The sequence below is a fragment of the Procambarus clarkii genome, chromosome 43 (genome assembly GCF_040958095.1).
Source record: "Procambarus clarkii isolate CNS0578487 chromosome 43, FALCON_Pclarkii_2.0, whole genome shotgun sequence".
In the NCBI taxonomy this organism is placed as follows: Eukaryota; Metazoa; Arthropoda; class Malacostraca; order Decapoda; family Cambaridae; genus Procambarus; species Procambarus clarkii.
Window position 1 is genome coordinate 10,441,878 of NC_091192.1, and position 19,955 is coordinate 10,461,832.

Below are 19,955 nucleotides of genomic sequence, written 5' to 3' on the forward strand. Positions count from 1 at the left end.
GCGCAGCTGTTATGTGAAGTGAATGCCTGAAGTAAGTGTACATACTGTATACATGCATACTGAATGTATACTGAATAATACAAAATAAGCGCCAGAGAATGACACGATCTTCACAGATTCGTAATCTTCAGATTCATAAAAATATTAAGTCAGTTTATCAATTTTATTACAGTATTAAAACTTTTTTTTTCAACAATAGCTACATATTAGTCTTTGTAAATGTATCTTCTATCTTTAGCAGAGAAAAGGTAAACATACAAGAGTTGATCTTGGCTAGCTCTGGGTTAGTGATGAGGCTCAGTCTTCATGGCCTGGCCGCCACAGCCTCTCTTGTAACATACAAGAGTTCATCTTGGCTAGCTCTGGGTTAGTGATGAGGCTCAGTCTTCATGGCCTGGCCGCCACAGCCTCTCTTGTAACATACAAGAGTTCATCTTGGCTAGCTCTGGGTTAGTGATGAGGCTCAGTCTTCATGGCCTGGCCGCCACAGCCTCTCTTGTAACATACAAGAGTTCATCTTGGCTAGCTCTGGGTTAGTGATGAGGCTCAGTCTTTATGGCCTGGCCGCCACAGCCTCTCTTGTAACATACAAGAGTTCATCTTGGCTAGCTCTGGGTTAGTGATGAGGCTCAGTCTTTATGGCCTGGCCGCCACAGCCTCTCTTGTAACATACAAGAGTTGATCTTGGCTAGCTCTGGGTTAGTGATGAGGCTCAGTCTTTATGGCCTGGCCGCCACAGCCTCTCTTGTAACATACAAGAGTTGATCTTGGCTAGCTCTGGGTTAGTGATGAGGCTCAGTCTTTATGGCCTGGCCGCCACAGCCTCTCTTGTAACATACAAGAGTTCATCTTGGCTAGCTCTGGGTTAGTGATGAGGCTCAGTCTTTATGGCCTGGCCGCCACAGCCTCTCTTGTAACATACAAGAGTTGATCTTGGCTAGCTCTGGGTTAGTGATGAGGCTCAGTCTTTATGGCCTGGCCGCCACAGCCTCTCTTGTAACATACAAGAGTTGATCTTGGCTAGCTCTGGGTTAGTGATGAGGCTCAGTCTTTATGGCCTGGCCGCCACAGCCTCTCTTGTAACATACAAGAGTTGATCTTGGCTAGCTCTGGGTTAGTGATGAGGCTCAGTCTTTATGGCCTGGCCGCCACAGCCTCTCTTGTAACATACAAGAGTTGATCTTGGCTAGCTCTGGGTTAGTGATGAGGCTCAGTCTTTATGGCCTGGCCGCCACAGCCTCTCTTGTAACATACAAGAGTTCATCTTGGCTAGCTCTGGGTTAGTGATGAGGCTCAGTCTTTATGGCCTGGCCGCCACAGCCTCTCTTGTAACATACAAGAGTTCATCTTGGCTAGCTCTGGGTTAGTGATGAGGCTCAGTCTTCATGGCCTGGCCGCCACAGCCTCTCTTGTAACATTAAAAATAACAAGCACACATTACCTGTACTGTAGAGAGTAAAACAAAACATCTCTAAAATTTTATTGAGAAAACATTAGCAATCATCAATTGATACACAAAATATTTTGCAATACAAATGAATTATTCAATTTTTTCCCACCCCTCTAGATTTGATCAGAGCGTGTTCACGCATCATCCATGCAGCAGCCACTAGCTGGCTTAATCGTTGGTGCGGCACTAACTTTGAATGCAATTACACAATGACCTTTATTTTATTTGCATTATATAACATACCTTACCGGAATGTTACTCAAAATATTACCGACACTTCATCAACGTCGGATGTAGCGGAGCCCCCGCATTTAACGACCTGGGTACTGCCCCATATAGGTCGTTAAATTGGGTGGAAACTAACTCTGGTATGGAATAACAAGATATTTAAGCAAATATTTTACTCAAATTCAATCATTATTTTTACATCATTAAACATTACAGTACATACAATAAGACCGACTATTTGTCAACATCTTGCATACAAAACCTGCTATGTTAATAAGTTGGTGACTATCAATCACGAAGATGTATTTGCCCGGCCAGATATTTTCTGCCTTTCAACTAGCTCTAAAATCTGATCTGTTCCAGTTTTCTCAGTTTTAATAGCGGCAGACAGCTCCTCCTAGAAACAAACAAAAACCAGGTTATTATTCTGGATACTATCTGGTATAATCATTTAATCCACCAAGTGAAAACTATGCCATGTAATAGCCATAAGAATATTATCTTATGGCATTCTTAATAAGGTGGGGAAGGTGGGGGGGGGGAAGAGAAAGAGATTGAGAGAGAGAGAGAGATTGAGAGAGAGAGAGAGATTGAGAGACCAAAATACACTTATTGGCTAGCTTATCTGTCTTTTAAAGCTATACATTGGTAAACATAGGAGGTAATAATATTAAAATTAAGGGGTGTATAAATTGTCAGTGGCTCAAATCTGCAGGGAAAATTGGCATAAAATGTGGGATGCTTTGAAAAATGGAGGGCTTCTTGTTTGCAAGTCTAATTCAATTACAGGTACATGATAAACCATATTTAAATGCCAAAACGTTTACATTCAAAACTGCAGAGTCGTTTATGTTCAGTGCAAATTGTTGGCAAATGCAAAGCTTAACACTTTTGCACAGGGACGACGCAGTATGGCATAAAAAATTTATTAGACTAATGTGTGGAAATGACGCGTCAGTGCGTCAAAAATTACAAAATCTAGACCTGCTTTCAGCTTGGCTGCGGGTGGTGCGCACTGCAGTTTTGGACATTATATGCATATACTCCTGTAGGGAATTCTATTGCGAACACATTGATCACAAAATGAAAGACCTAGGAGGAGAATTGAGGTGACAAAATTGAAAAAGAGTACACTCTTTTCAGTACAGTATTACCGCGCACTCACATGGAATGGCCGGCCCACCTTGGGGTGTCTGGCGCTCGCTCGCCCAAAGTATGAAAGTATTAAGGGCCTGCCTTCTGTCTCTTACACAGGCGACCAAATACTAAAACTAGAAAGTACATAGTGTAAACAAAGATCGGCAGAGCACCTCAAACTACTTCTATAGTTCATCTCCCCAATTATCTTGAAAGAGGGACTGGGGGAGGTGGGAGGAGGGGGAGGGGGCCCTCCAAGTGGGCCAAAACACCAAAATGCAATTAGACGAGATAAATAAAATTGGCAAGAACACTGACCGCAATCCAAGCAAAATATGACAAGTGTCACATTCTGTCGAAAGCCAACGAGACTGGCTGATACACCCATACGTGAATCACATTGAAGACTAAGTTTCGAGAAGCCCTACAGGAAACAAAGCAAACCTTCCTTCCCTTGTAGAGGTCATAGACCATTGGGGAAGCAACAGGAGTAACGATGGAGTGCAGAACCAAGTGGGAGATGTATGCATACCACATTATGCATGTACTGCAGAAGAGGAGTTTCCTGACTGGCAAGCAAAGTCAAAGTCTCAGCTGAGGTCAATGCATCCATGAACCCTGAAAAACCTGAAGAGGAAAATGATAGACGAGAATCCACCCAAGTCAAGCCGGGATCTGCACAACACATTTCCTATAGCATGATGGCAAAAGAATACCCAATGGCAAAAATGGATAAGGATTTTGAGCCAAATGTGATCCAAAGGGTATGCTACACAGGCAATGTTCAGGCTGCCAAAAAGGCATCCGAGGTTCTGCCAAGAAAGAGGAGACTTGTTTATTTGATAATTACCTGATGGCTATTTTGAGAGTTCATTTACTTCCATAGCCTGGCCTATAGTCAACCTTCCCTGGTGATTGCCTCATCTGTGAGGCTGTGTGTCTTCGTAACCTGAAGGAACACAGCCAGGTTGATCCAATAAAATACAGAATAGAACCAGTATCCAATACAGAACGACTACCACAATAGTCGTCGAGGTAAGCCAACAACCGAACACCTAACAGACGCAGACAGGCCATAACGACCCGGATAAGATGTGTGAACACACGAGGTGCCAGGTTCAACCCGAACAAGAGACAACAAAAGCAGTAACTCTGACACCGCACAACAAAACCGAGCCAGCCCTTGAACTTCGGATGAATTGGGATGTGCCAATCCACGTCCTTGAGGTCCAGGGACATCAGCCAAGAGCCTGGCTCCAAAAGAAGCCGGATCTGGGACAGAGTTGTCATCCAAAAGGAACCGAATGTCTGCACAATCCCGTTTCGGAACTGGAAACAGGCAGGAAACCCACCCGAGGGATGTCGTCGTTTCGACCACGCCCAAACGCACCCCCACCCAAGATGACCTGACAGAGTGCAGGAGAAGAAGCCTGCCCCACCATCACCGAACCCGCCGGAGGAGGAGGAGCCACCAAAGGCCGCGAGAAACGACCCATAAAGCCCACGAATTGTGGGACGAGGCATGAGCGAACAGAGCAAGCCTGTACCCCCCGTCAATGGGGCGAACCGCAAAAGGGGCTGTTGCCCCTTACGAGAACCCGATCTACACACAGAGCGACCACCGCGCTGACCTGACGCAGCCGGGACCAAAGGCTGCATCGGCTCCGCGACTTGTCGACGGGCGGAACCGCGGGCCCTGGCACGACCTCTCCGGGAGGAACCCACCCTGGCCCCCCGGAGAACCAAAAGGTCAGACATCAGGCGGTAGCTAGAAGAAGCCGCCTGCGTATACTGTTCGACCACAAAAGCAGCAAACAGCAAAGGACAAAAGGGCGAAGACAATCTAAGAACCAGGGCGCCGCAGATTCCAAGGAGGAAGTGAGAACCACCTGCCAACACGTGAGGCACGCAGCGAAAAACTGTAACAGCACATCCCGCAGGATCGGTGCAAACGGCTTCAAAAGGGAAGACGACACACGAGCAGCAAAGGCCAAGGCGCTAAACCCAGGAACAGCCCCAAGCACCTTTACATCCTCCGTAAGCCAATCTGAAGACAGCTCAAGGAGAGAAAAGAGGCGCAGGACTGGAGCCAACGAACTCCATGCGCGCAAGTCCTCGGCCACCAGCGCTGCCGACAAGGAGAGAACCTGCACATGAAGCTGAACCGCACCAACATACCACAGAAGAGCTGGAGCGAAAAGGCACTCATTAAGGTGCGCAAAGTCGCCCTAACAGGTAAACCTGGACCACAGTCAACGCCTCGCGCCACTCCAGCATGCAGGTACAACAGAAGGTGTCCTAAGCATCCAGTGAAAACAAAGGGCAGTCCGCTAGTAAGGACAACTCCGGAACCTCATAACAAACCCCGTATGGAGACGAAGACCCAAACCTGAAGGAAGACGGATTCGTTATAGAGGCATAATCCAGGACGCACAGGAAGTAAGCCGCAATTGCCGCCCGCACCTCAGGCGGAGAGATGCGGAAAGCCGAAAACCTCCGGAAGGACGGAACCGAAGGACCCGCAGGGACACTGAACCGAACTCAAATCAAAGTCGTACGATGAGGTGGGGGGGGGGGGGAGAAATCAAACTCTTTGTAACAGCAAGCCCCGCTCGGAGGGTCAGAAAACCCAGGCAGGGTCCAACGGGGCCCAAGGCCTTCAAGTCAGCTCCTCCCCAACCACTGGAACCTCCACGTCAGGCCCACGGGGCCGAGTTGTCCTCCAAAGCCCCGGCCTTACAAGAAAATGCCGGAGAAGTCGGAATAGCAAGAAGAGGATAGGCTCACTGGCGAGACCCCGGAGCTACGGCAGGAGGTATCGACTCGAATGCCTCCGGAGCCACCTCGGAAAGGGGCAACCCCCAAAACCTCCCGAGTCTCACACACCTCTAAACCCTGCCCTTACCCCGAAACCCTCAGATGCTTAGGAGCCGGAAGCAGGGAAGGGGAAACCGAATGAACAACAGCAGAAGAATTAGGGGGCGCGGATGGAACCAAGGCCATAGCGACCAACAACCCCAAGTCCGGGTCCCTATAAACAAAAAGGGGCAGCCTCGGGGCATCCGGGGAAGCAACCTAAACCTATCCTGCAACACGCGAGCTGCATGCACCCGAATAATGTCATCATCACATTGGGTGAACCGAATCACAAACAAGCAACAAAGCTCGCAGGACTCTGGGTTGAACGTGTCACCGACCCAACAGGCAGCATGACAGAGGCAAAAACAATGAGCGCCACCCTGAGACAAGGGGACAGAGCAACCCTCAAACTCGCAAAAAGCGGGAGGAGACCCAGGGGTCACATCCATTGGACCCGAGCGCCCCGCGGGGTTTTCCAGGGCCCCTAGGCTGAGTCTCCTAAGGGTTATCCCAGGCAGGGTACTGCTAACCGGCACCCACGTTACCAACCAACACTGCTAAAGCTGATCCATTGGGATGTGTTCACTCACGAGGAAGAAGCAGGGGGCACTACCAAACACAAACAACCCTAATATAAAAGGGAAGGGACACCAAGGCAGAACCCCCAACCCCCACCATGCAAAAACAAAAAGAAAAGGAAACCTTGCAAGAGGACAGCGTACCCAGAGGGAACAGAGCCGGCCGCTGTTATAGGTGAATACTAGCTGTGCAGTATCCCGCACCCCTGCCAGTGCAAAAACTACCACTTACCCCAAGGCAAACAAGGGAGGAATCCCCCAAACACTCGGGGCGGTCAATTGCCAAGCAGCGAAAGACCAACAGAGATAGACCCAAGGTGACTTGTGGAAGGTAACCCCAAGCCCCTAGGGCAGTACTTACAGGGAACTTGGCGAAGTTAGCCCTAAGCACACGCAGTCCGAGTACCCTGGAATATGTCTCAAAGCTCGCACGCCACCTTAGAGAAGTACTGAACCCAGGCAAAGCACAAAGAATCTAGAGCCACAATGACTTAGCCTTATCCCAACAGCCGAGGAACTAAAGGTGTGGACTGCCGGCATGAGAGTCCCCCTTCCCCCTCCCGGGGAGAGGGGAGCTGCGCAAACATGCGACGTCATACTTGTTTGCTCTTTTTCCCTTGGGGAAGTACTGTCCATTTGTTTCATTATTTTCATTGGTTTTACCAGAATAGGGGTTTGTTTTGAGGCGCTTACCTTTCTGGGTGGCTGTTCCGGTCGATGGCATATAGAATGCCAAAATTACACGTGCATTTCTATGGGCCATTGCTCCTCGTGCCTCTCTGAGGGGGCCAGGTTCTGGCCGTGGTCCCCGGTAGGCCTTGAACTCCACCCACATCGACTGATGCCAAAATTAAGGACTATCCCTATCAGCCTGAATAGCTCTGGGGAGCCGTAGGGGCTTTCCCCAGAAAAACACATTGATTTCATTGTCAACAGAAAGGAGATGATTCCTGTCTTTGATCTTTATGTAGGTTAGAGAAGAAAAATTAAACACAAAACTGACTCAGAAAATACATTTACATGTGTTTAGAATTAGCCTATTTATTACTATCTCTTGTGGAACCCGAGTTACCTTAGGAGGTCCACGGACCCCAGGATAAGAACCCCTGCTCTAGATGGATGGAGACAAACCAATAAAAATCCTGGATCCAGGGGAAACAAGCCAATAGCCAAGACAACCTGGCAAACCTGGAATTCCAGAATGTTCCAGGTTCACAAGAATGTAGGACAAAGCACGAACCCATTGAGAAAGGAGAGGATCTAGAGAAAAACCACATTGAAATAAGGAAAGGCAAGTTGGCTGTAATAAGGAATGGGTCACAGCAAGCACATTCTTGCAATGTTGTCACGAATGATGTAGAGGAGTGGACAGTTTGGTAGGTCCAAGACAAGGAGGAGGAGGAAAGGACCATGCACACCAAAGACCCTGAGACAACACACAAAATGCCTAGGCATCCTGAGATCAGGCATTATTGAGCTCTGTAATATAAGAAAATTTGAAAAATACCTGAAAAATAGGGAAAAATCCTCTAATCAAGCGTCTAGGCATAAGAGCTACCAGTAATACCTGACCAAGGAAGGAAAGGCCACCAGGAGTCGAAGGGCACACTTAGGCCCCTTCCCAGCAACTCGGTAACCCCTAGATTTTTACCATTACAGAAGTGGAGGGATATTCACAAAATTTCCCTTTCCCCTTCACATAATTAATGATTTTATTAGTTCATCAAGGTCTTTATTTTGTATAATTACTTTGCTTAATAGTAGCAATGGTTTTGTATATATTATCATTGGAAATAGCCACCATAATCTTTAAATACATAAACACACACACACACCCCTAGGTGTGTGTGTGTGAAAAAAGGTGACACCCCTAGGGTCAACACTTGCAGCAGAGGAGCTCCAGCATATTTCAACAATCCTAAGTATTGTAGTACAGGTTGATGGTAGTGAGTGGTGTCCCAGAGAACATAAAGGTATAGTGCTCTTGAAAAATAGGTGAGATAACAGGAAAGTGCTAAGGGAAGTGAAAAATCGGATGAGAAAAAGTTGCCCTAGTGTTTACAGTGCAGAGAAGAACATTCAAGATGGCCACTGGCAAGGGGAAAAACAAAACAGAGCTTGATTTTGAGGGATTCAATGAAGAAAGCATTGATATTAGTAGTCTACATAACAAGTTGGTAAATTTAGATACTATAGTGAACTCTCATGTAGAAATAATTAGTAAATTGAAAGAAAGTAATGACCATTTGAATAGCAAAGTATTATGTCTTGAGGGTTTAGTGAAAGACTTGCGCAAGGATAAGAATCAATTGGAAACAAATTGCAAAGCCATGGAAGAAGAAAATAAACTCTTAAAAATAGCTTTGGAAGAAGTTAAAGTAAATTTAAACATAAATGACTACAATAGGTTAGGCAAGGAAATTCAACAGGAGAAACAGCTTTTGTCAGCACAGATGGAGGAAGTTACACAGGGAATAGAACAGTGCAAGAAAGATATGCAACTCACTTATGCACAAGTGGCCAAGGAGAAAGAAAAAATAGAAGAAGCAGTAAAGGAAGTCAAACACTGCAGCAACCAAGATAAAACAAACATTAGGCTAGAAGTGAGGAAAGAATTGGCATCTAACCCGAAGTTGGTGCAAAACACAGTTGATCGGAGTAAGTCCCTGATCATTTTTGGCTGCAAAGAAAAGGCGATAACATCTAGGTCAGAAAGAGCTGTAGAAGAAGCTAAAGTAGTAGATAAAATTGTTGGCCTCGTGGAAGGTCTTACAAACAGAGAGAATGTGTGCGACTACAGGAGAATAGGCAGGTACATAAAAGGGAAAGATCGACCTTTGAGGATCACCCTAAACGGTGCCAAACAGATGGAAGAAGTACTAAGGAATGCTAGAAAATTGCAAAGGGATGAGGATGGGAAAGGGTGGTCATTAAGACGAGATCTTTCAAAAGAAGATAGAGAGAAGCTGAAACTGAACCTCGCCGAGGCAAAACATTTAAATGAGAGCAGGAATGAAGAAGAAATAAATTCTTTTTTCTACAAAGTGATAGGGGTAGGCAAACCAGTAAAGTGGTACATAAAGGCAAACCAACAAAATCAATAGAGAGAGGGGGAGTGAAGAATAAGGAGAGGGGGAACAAGTTCCTGAAGATTGCATACACCAACATAGATGGAGTGAGATCGAAGATACTGGAGTTAAGTGATGTAATACAGCTGCAGACACCAGACATTGTTGCACTCACGGAGACAAAACTTGAAGATGTAATTTTAAATGAGGTCATATTCCCGAGGGGCTACTCAATTTGGAGACGGGACAGAAAAATTAGGAAAGGCGGTGGCGTTGCTGTGCTGGTAAAAGAACACCTAAAGGTGAAGGAAATAATGACTGCCAATCCACAAGAAGTTGACATAATAGCACTAGAGATCTGCTATGAGGATGATAAACTAATGATGATAAATGCATATAGTCCACCGCCAAGCAGCACATGGTCAAAGGAGGAGCTAGATAGTAAACGTGAAGGTCTTATAACAATAATGAGAGAGATTATAGCGAGAGCGGATAACGATAGATCACGACTGTTGATAGTCGGTGACTTCAACTTGAAATCCATAGACTGGGAAGCATATGAAGCTAAAACAGAAGATTTTTGGACCTGTAAATTTGTAGACCTCATCCTGGAAACATTCTTGTATCAACATGTTAAACAAGCTACGAGGATGAGGGAAGGGGACGTTCCCTCCATGCTAGATTTGATATTTACCAGGAAGGAGGAAGAGATATTTGACATTCAGTACCTTCCTCCCTTGGGTAAAAGTGACCATGTCTTTTTGGGAATAAAGTATGCAATGCGTTATAAGCTGGAAGAAAATAAGGAGGTTGAAGCAGTTGAAAAACCAGACTTCAGGAGAGGACATTATGGTGACCTTTGAAATTTTTTTAGTGAGTATAATTGGACAGACTTGATGCTAGGCAAGGAAGTGAATGAGATGTATGGCAAGTTTTGTGAAATATATGATAAAGGCACAAAAAAATTTATACCAAAACAGAGATGCAGAACTAGGAAACAGGATTGGTTCAATAGAAATTGCGAGAGGGCTAGAGACCGAAAGACACAAAAATGGAATCAATACAGGAAGACGCCGAACCCCCAAACATACCAGCGATACAAAGATGCGAGAAACAACTACACGGCAGTGAGGAGAGAGGCAGAAAGAAATTTTGAAAAAGGGATTGCGGACAAATGTAAAACAGAACCAGGTCTATTCTATAAATTCATAAACAACAAATTGCAGGTAAAGGATAATATTCAGAGGTTGAAAATGGGAAATAGATTCACAGAAGATGAAAAGGAAATGTGTGAAACACTAAACGAAAAGTTCCAAAGTGTGTTTGTACAAAATGAAATCTTTAGGGAACCAGATACAATAAGAATTCCAGAGAACAACATAGAACACATAGAGGTGTCTAGAGACGAAGTGGAAAAAATGCTCAAGGAGCTCGGTAAGAACAAAGCAGCTGGCCCAGATGGCGTTTCACCATGGGTTCTGAGAGAATGTGCATCTGAGCTCAGCATTCCACTTCACCTGATCTTTCAGGCATCCCTGTGTACAGGAATCGTAGCAGACGGGTGGAAACAGGCTAACATAGTTCCAATCTACAAAAGTGGCAGCAGGGAAGACCCCCTCAATTATAGACCTGTATCATTGACAAGTGTAATAGTGAAAGTATTGGAAAAACTAATCAAAACTAAATGGGTAGAACACCTAGAGAGAAATGATATAATATCAGACAGACAGTATGGTTTTCGATCTGGAAGATCCTGTGTATCGAATTTACTCAGTTTCTATGATCGAGCCACAGAGATATTACAGGAAAGAGATGGTTGGGTTGACTGCATCTATCTGGACCTAAAAAAGGCTTTCGACAGAGTTCCACATAAGAGGTTATTCTGGAAACTGGAAAATATTGGAGGGGTGACAGGTAAGCTTCTATCATGGATGAAAAATTTTCTGACTGATAGAAAAATGAGGGCAGTAATCAGAGGCAATGTATCAGAATGGAGAAATGTCACAAGTGGAGTACCACAGGGTTCAGTTCTTGCACCAGTGATGTTTATTGTGTACATAAATGATCTACCAGTTGGTATACAGAATTATATGAACATGTTTGCTGATGATGCTAAGATAATAGGAAGGATAAGAAATTTAGATGACTGTCATGCCCTTCAAAAAGACCTGGACAAAATAAGTATATGGAGCACCACTTGGCAAATGGAATTTAATGTTAATAAATGTCATGTTATGGAATGTGGAATAGGAGAACATAGACCCCACACAACCTATATATTATGTGAGAAATCTTTAAAGAATTCTGATAAAGAAAGAGATCTAGGAGTGGTTCTAGATAGAAAACTATCACCTGAGGACCACATAAAGAATATTGTGCAAGGAGCCTATGCTATGCTTTCTAACTTCAGAATTGCATTTAAATACATGGATGGCGATATACTAAAGAAATTGTTCATGACTTTTGTTAGGCCAAAGCTAGAATATGCAGCTGTTGTGTGGTGCCCATATCTTAAGAAGCACATCAAAAAACTGGAAAAGGTGCAAAGACATGCTACTAAGTGGCTCCCAGAACTGAAGGGCAAGAGCTACGAGGAGAGGTTAGAAGCATTAAATATGCCAAAACTAGAAGACAGAAGAAAAAGAGGTGATATGATCACTACATACAAAATAGTAACAGGAATTGATAAAATCGACAGGGAAGACTTCCTGAGACCTGGAATTTCAAGAACAAGAGGTCATAGATTTAAACTAGCTAAACACAGATGCCAAAGAAATATAAGAAAATTCACCTTCGCAAATAGAGTGGTAGACGGTTGGAACAAGTTAAGTGAGAAGGTGGTGGAGGCCAAGACCGTCAGTAGTTTCAAAGCGTTATATGACAAAGAGTGCTGGGAAGACGGGACACCACGAGCGTAGCTCTCATCCTGTAACTACACTTAGGTAATTACACTTAGGTAATTACACATACTGGAACACACACACACACACACACTGGGGATACTGGAAAAGGTGCAAAGGCATGCTACTAAGTGGCTCCCAGAACTGAAGGGCAAGAGCTACGAGGAGAGGTTAGAAGCATTAAATATGCCAAAACTAGAAGACAGAAGAAAAAGAGGTGATATGATCACTACGTACAAAATAGTAACAGGAATTGATAAAATCGACAGGGAAGACTTCCTGAGACCTGGAACTTCAAGAACAAGAGGTCATAGATTTAAACTAGCTAAACACAGATGCCGAAGAAATATAAGAAAATTCACCTTCGCAAATAGAGTGGTAGACGGTTGGAACAAGTTAAGTGAGAAGGTGGTGGAGGCCAAGACCGTCAGTAGTTTCAAAGCGTTATATGACAAAGAGTGCTGGGAAGACGGGACACCACGAGCGTAGCTCTCATCCTGTAACTACACTTAGGTAATTACACTTAGGTAATTACACACACACACAATACTAACTTACATTTGGATATTCTGCAATGTTGATAATTGGATCCCGATGAATCCATGGTGTCCAAGCGCCTTGAATTGAAGGATGATCTGTATGCTGGTACTTTCGCAGGAGCTCCACTGGATACCCTGACCGTGTTCTTAAATACTCTACCCACTTTTTTATTTCTTCATATGTTTGCTTGTGTGTAGATATGTATTCCTCGCCTCCATTCACTGAAAAATATTCAAGACATTAAAAACCAACGTTGAAGGTAATGAAATGCCATTTTCTGGGTGAGCCCTAGAGGCTTCCTGAAGCTACTGGGCTAATGTTTGATATATTAGACTGAGGCATTACCCCTTAGACTGCACAATACCTGTACATACATATATGATTTGACAAAATAGTTTAACACAAATTTCTGGGGGGAGCCCCGTCGGCTTCCCGGAGCTATACCAGGCTGATATGTTAATGTCACACTTTGGCATCAGTCATGTGTATGGAGTTCTAGGGCCTACCAGGGACCACGAGCCAGAATCTGGCCCCCTCAGAGAGGCAAAGGGAGCAATGGCCTATAGACACCAACGTGTGGTTGGAAGCATTCTATGTCTGCCATTGACCAGGTCAAGCATCCAGAAAGGTAAGCATTCCAAAACAAACCCCTATTCTGGTTAAAATTGCTACCAAAAGCCGAACTAGTGGATAGAACTCCCCAACAGAAAACAAGCAAACTAGTATGACGTCACACGTCACCGCGCTGCTGTCTGTGCAGCTCCCCCCTCCCCAGGAGGGGGAAGGGGAGCCCCAGACCTCTCACACAGGCTATCCACCCATCAATTCTTCGGCTGATGCTATAGACACCGGTTGTGTGCTCCGGCTCCAGTCGTTTCAGCACTGTACCTAGAGTGTGGTGTCTGTCTTCTAGGTGGTGCGTGAGCCGGGAGCGAGTCTCCAATACTCGGGCTGCATGCGCCTAGGGTTCCCTTCCCTAGGTGCCCTATAAGTACTGCCCTTGGGACTTGGGGCCACCTTCCACAAGTTCCTTGGGTTCTGCCCCTGCTAGGCCGTTTACTGCTTGGTTTTCGGCCGCCCTTTATGTGCTCGGTTGTTTTGTCTCCCTTGTTCGCCTTAGGGTAAGGGGTAGTTTTGCACTGGTGGGGCACAGGGTGCTGCACAGCTTGTTTTCACCTTTATGGCGGCCGGCTCTGTTCCACCAGGATACGCTGTCTTCTTGCGGGGTTTTCTTTTTCTTTTTGTTTATCTACCTGGTGGGGGTCTGTCTTCATTCTTGCCCCTCTGTGTCCCTTGTGTTCCGAGTATTATTCTGGTGGTTCCCCCTGCTAGGTTCCCGTGAGTGTACACGTCCCGGGGGTTCAGTTCTTAGAAAGTTGTTTGGTAGCTTTGGGCGCCGGTTAGCAGTACCCTGCCTGGGATTACCCGAGCGCGAGTCCTATTATAGTAAACACTCGGGACCCTGGGAAACCCCATTGGGCGTGTGGGTCCGATGGATGTGACCCCGGAGTCCCCCCTCGCTTCCAGCGAGTTTGAGGGTTGCTTTCACCCCTTGTCTCAGGGTGACTCTGTTTTGCCTCCGTCTGCTGCCTGTGGGGTCGGTGACACCTTCGACCCGGAGTCCTACGAGTTTTGTTGCTCGTTATGGCTCAGTTACCCAGTTGTTTTGCTGATTAAGCGGGTGCAAGCAGCAGAGGCGTTGCATGTTGAGCTTTGATGGTGGCAACGCTCTCGTTTGTTTGCTCCCGGGAGCCCTGGGGCTGCCCCGTTTTGGTTCGTGTTGGGACTTAAGAGGTGTTGGTTGCTGGTTGATACCTGGTTGATGGGGTTCTGGGAGTTCTTCTACTCCCCAAGCCCGGCCCGAGGCCAGGCTCGACTTGTGAGAGTTTGGTCCACCAGGCTGTTGCTTGGAGCGGCCCGCAGGGCCACGTACCCACCACAGCCTGGCTGATCCGGAACTTCTCTTAGAAAACCGTCCAGTTTTCTCTCTTGATGTCCACGGTTGTTCCGGCAATATTTCTTATAGTCGCTGGGAGGACGTTGAACAACCGCGGACCCCTGATGTTTATACAGTGCTCTCTGTGCCTATGGCACCTCTGCTCTTCACTGGTTCAATCTTGCATTTTCTTCCATATCGTTCACTCCAGTACGTTGTTATTTTACTGTGTAGATTTGGGACCTGACCCTCCAGTATTTTCCATGTGTATATTATTTGGTATCTCTCTCGTCTCCTTTCTAGAGAGTACATTTGGAGAGCTTTAAGACGATCCCAATAATTTAGGTGTTTTATCTCGTTTATGCGTGCCGTATATGTTCTCTGTATTCCCTCTATTTCAGCAATCTCTCCTGCTCTGAAGGGGGAAGTGAGTACTAAGCAGTACTCGAGACGGGACAACACAAGTGACTTGAAGAGTACACCCATTGTGATGGGTTCCCTGGATTTGAAAGTTCTCGTAATCCATCCGATCATTTTTCTTGCTGACGCGATATTTGCTTGGTTATGCTCCCTAAACGTTAGATCGTCAGACATCATTATTCCCAAATCCTCGACATGCTGTTTTTCTACTATGGGAAGATTCGATTGTGTTTTGTACCCTGTATTATGTTTCAGATCCTCATTTTTGCCGTACCTGAGTACCTGAAATTTATCACTGTTAAACATCATGTTATTTTCTGCTGCCCAATCAAAAACTTTGTTGACATCTGCTTGTAGTTTTTCAATGTCTTCAGCAGAGGTAATTTTCATGCTGATTTTTGTGTCATCTGCAAAGGACGACACGAAGCTGTGGCGTGTATTTTTGTCTATATCAGATATGAGAATAAGGAACAGTAGCGGTGCAAGGACCGTACCTTGAGGTACAGAGCTTTTAACATCGCTTGGACTCTATTTTATCTGATTGACTGTTACTCTTTGTGTTCTGTTCGACAGGAAATTGAGTATCCATGGTCCTACTTTTCCAGTTAGTCCCATTGACCTCATTTTGTGAGCTATCACCCCATGGTCACATTTGTCGAACGCCTTTGCAAAGTCTGTGTATACAACATCTGCATTTTGCTTTTCTTCTAGGGCTTCTGTGATTTTGTCATAGTGGTTGAGTAACTGTGACAGACAGGATCTTCCCACTCTAAATCCATGTTGTCCTGGATTGTGCAATTCATTGTTTTCCATAAAACTAGAAATTTGATTCCTAATCACTCTTTCAAACACTTTTATTATGTGTGATGTTAGTGCAACTAGCCTATAATTTTTTGCCAAGGCTTTACTCCCCCCCTTGTGCAACGGAGCTATATCTGCAGATTTAAGTGCTGCTGGTATCTTCCCTGTATCCAGGCTCTTTCTCCATATTACGCTGAGTGCTCTCACTACTGGTACTTTACATTTCTTTATGAATATTGAATTCCATGAGTCAGGCCCAAGAGCTGAGTGCATAGGCATATTGTCAATTTCTCTTTCAAAGTCTTCCGAGTTTGTGGTAATATCCGTTATATCATCTGCTGCTTGAATGTCATTCATAAAGAAGCTGTCTGGGTCATCAACTTTCATGTTTTTTATTGGTGTGCTAAACATAGCCTCATACTGGCTTCTTAGAATTTCACTAATCTCTTTGTTGTCCTCTGTGTACGTACCTTCATTTGTAATTAACGGTCCAATACTGGTCGAGGTTTTGGATTTCGATTTTGCGTATGTGAAAAAACTATTTCGGATTTTTCCTTATCTCTTGTATAGCTTTCTGTTCCAATTCCATTTCCTCAGACTCATATGATCGCTTCAACGTTTGTTCTATTTCCTCAATCTCCCTGCTTAGGCTTTTTTTTCCTTGCTTGTGATAGTTGTGTCTGCCGAAGCATTTCCGTTATTTTTTTCCCTCTCCTGTACAGTCGTCCGCGTTCTCTTTCTAGAGTGGTCCTCTTTCTGCCCCTCCTCACAGGTACGTGCTTCAAGCAGACCTTGTAAGCTTCAGCTGTCAGTTGAGCTATTCCCTGTGTGGGAGTTTTGTCGCTTAAGACCGTCTCCCATTGAATGGTTGCAAGGTCTACATTTATTTTTTCCCAGTCAATCCTCTTATTGTTGAAATTGAATTGATTGAATATTCCTTCTCGCTTGTTGGGTCTCTAAGACCTACTACCGTTATTTATGCTAGTTCGCACTTCAATGAGCTTATGGTCTGAGTATGAAGTATCCGAGATTGTGATATCCCTGATTAGTTCATCATTGTTTGTGAATAACAAGTCTAGTGTGTTTTCGTTCCTAGTTGGTTCTGTAATCTGTTGATTGAGCGAGAATTTGTCACAGAATCTCAAAAGTTCTCTGACCTGTGGTTGGTTATTTCCCAGGTCATTCCCTGCTATGATATTTGTGTTTGCCGTTCTCCATCTTAGACTCGGTAAATTGAAATCTCCAAGGAAGATAATATCTGGAGCTGGGTTTGCTAGGTTGTCAAGTATGTTCTCTATTTTGTGCATCTGCTCTGTGAATTCCTCAATCGTTGTATCTGGCGGTTTATATATTAGAATAATAATTAGTTTTAGTTTCTCTACCTTCATTCCAAGTACTTCTACCACCACATTAGTTGAGTTTAGTAGTTCTGTGCATACCAGGTCCTCTTTAATATACAGACCTACTCCTCCATTTGACCTAGTTTTTCTATCACATCTATATAGATTATAATTTGGAATCCAGATTTCACCATCCATGTAATCTTTTGTATGAGTTTCCGTGAATGCCCCAAATATTGAGTTTAACTCTAATAGGAGGCCATTTATGAACTTAACTTTATTTCTTGACTTTGGCTTTGGTTCCTTCCATGCCCCCTTGTATTTTCCCTGGATCCCCCCTTCCTTCCTCCATCCAGTTCCTTACCGTCTGCGAGTTCGGGGTCGGGGTGGGGTTCGATGGTTTTGAGACTCGGGCAGTCTCTGGGAATTCCCCTTCTGGGGTAGTAATTACCTAAGTGTAATTACCTAAGTGTAGTTACAGGATGAGAGCTACGCTCGTGGTGTCCCGTCTTCCCAGCACTCTTTGTCATATAACGCTTTGAAACTACTGACGGTCTTGGCCTCCACCACCTTCTCACTTAACTTGTTCCAACCGTCTACCACTCTATTTGCGAAGGTGAATTTTCTTATATTTCTTCGGCATCTGTGTTTAGCTAGTTTAAATCTATGACCTCTTGTTCTTGAAATTCCAGGTCTCAGGAAGTCTTCCCTGTCGATTTTATCAATTCCTGTAACTATTTTGTATGTAGTGATCATATCACCTCTTTTTCTTCTGTCTTCTAGTTTTGGCATATTTAATGCTTCTAACCTCTCCTCGTAGCTCTGGCCCTTCAGTTCTGGGAGCCACTTAGTAGCATGTCTTTGCACCTTTTCCAGTTTGTTGATGTGCTTCTTAAGATATGGGCACCACACAACAGCTGCATATTCTAGCTTTGGCCTAACAAAAGTCATGAACAATTTCTTTAGTATATTGCCATCCATGTATTTAAATGCAATTCTGAAGTTAGAAAGCATAGCATAGGCTCCTTGCACAATATTCTTTATGTGGTCCTCAGGTGATAGTTTTCTATCTAGAACCACTCCTAGATCTCTTTCTTTATCAGAATTCTTTAAAGATTTCTCACATAATATATAGGTTGTGTGGGGTCTATGTTCTCCTATTCCACATTCCATAACATGACATTTATTAACATTAAATTCCATTTGCCAAGTGGTGCTCCATATACTTATTTTGTCCAGGTCTTCTTGAAGGGCATGACAGTCATCTAAATTTCTTATCCTTCCTATTATCTTAGCATCATCAGCAAACATGTTCATATAATTCTGTATACCAACTGGTAGATCATTTATGTACACAATAAACATCACTGGTGCAAGAACTGAACCCTGTGGTACTCCACTTGTGACATTTCTCCATTCTGATACATTGCCTCTGATTACTGCCCTCATTTTTCTATCAGTCAGAAAATTTTTCATCCATGATAGAAGCTTACTTGTCACCCCTCCAATATTTTCCAGTTTCCAGAACAACCTCTTATGTGGAACTCTGTCGAAAGCCTTTTTTAGGTCCAGATAGATGCAGTCAACCCAACCATCTCTTTCCTGTAATATCTCTGTGGCTCGATCATAGAAACTGAGTAAATTCGATACACAGGATCTTCCAGATCGAAAACCATACTGTCTGTCTGATATTATATCATTTCTCTCTAGGTGTTCTACCCATTTAGTTTTGATTAGTTTTTCCAATACTTTCACTATTACACTTGTCAATGATACAGGTCTATAATTGAGGGGGTCTTCCCTGCTGCCACTTTTGTAGATTGGAACTATGTTAGCCTGTTTCCACCCATTTGCTACGATTCCTGTACACAGGGATGCCTGAAAGATCAGGTGAAGTGGAATGCTGAGCTCAGATGCACATTCTCTCAGAACCCATGGTGAAACGCCATCTGGGCCAGCTGCTTTGTTCTTACCGAGCTCCTTGAGCATTTTTTCCACTTCGTCTCTAGACACCTCTATGTGTTCTATGTTGTTCTCTGGAATTCTTATTGTATCTGGTTCCCTAAAGATTTCATTTTGTACAAACACACTTTGGAACTTTTCGTTTAGTGTTTCACACATTTCCTTTTCATCTTCCGTGAATCTATTTCCCATTTTCAACCTCTGAATATTATCCTTTACCTGCAATTTGTTGTTTATGAATTTATAGAATAGACCTGGTTCTGTTTTACATTTGTCCGCAATCCCTTTTTCAAAATTTCTTTCTGCCTCTCTCCTCACTGCCGTGTAGTTGTTTCTCGCATCTTTGTATCGCTGGTATGTTTGGGGGTTCGGCCTCTTCCTGTATTGATTCCATTTTTGTGTCTTTCGGTCTCTAGCCCTCTCGCAATTTCTATTGAACCAATCCTGTTTCCTAGTTCTGCATCTCTGTTTTGGTATAAATTTTTTTGTGCCTTTATCATATATTTCACAAAACTTGCCATACATCTCATTCACTTCCTTGCCTAGCATCAAGTCTGTCCAATTATACTCACTAAAAAAATTTCTAAGGTCACCATAATGTCCTCTCCTGAAGTCTGGTTTTTCAACTGCTTCAACCTCCTTATTTTCTTCCAGCTTATAACGCATTGCATACTTTATTCCCAAAAAGACATGGTCACTTTTACCCAAGGGAGGAAGGTACTGAATGTCAAATATC

General features: G+C 44.2%; 1 protein-coding gene across 1 annotated transcript in view; it reads right to left on the reverse strand.

Annotated features, from left to right (window-relative positions):
- Nucleotides 1-1,468: 1,468 nt before the first annotated feature.
- The window catches only part of mRpL43 (mitochondrial ribosomal protein L43), a 44,744-nt gene continuing 26,257 nt past the window's right edge, over nucleotides 1,469-19,955 (reverse strand). The window contains exons 3-4 of the mRNA XM_045738461.2: nucleotides 12,779-12,981; nucleotides 1,469-2,075 (exon numbers count right to left, since the gene is read on the reverse strand). Of these exons, the coding sequence (XP_045594417.1) occupies nucleotides 1,971-2,075; nucleotides 12,779-12,981 (308 nt within the window). The 3' untranslated portion in view covers nucleotides 1,469-1,970. The remainder of the gene's footprint in view (nucleotides 2,076-12,778; nucleotides 12,982-19,955) is intronic.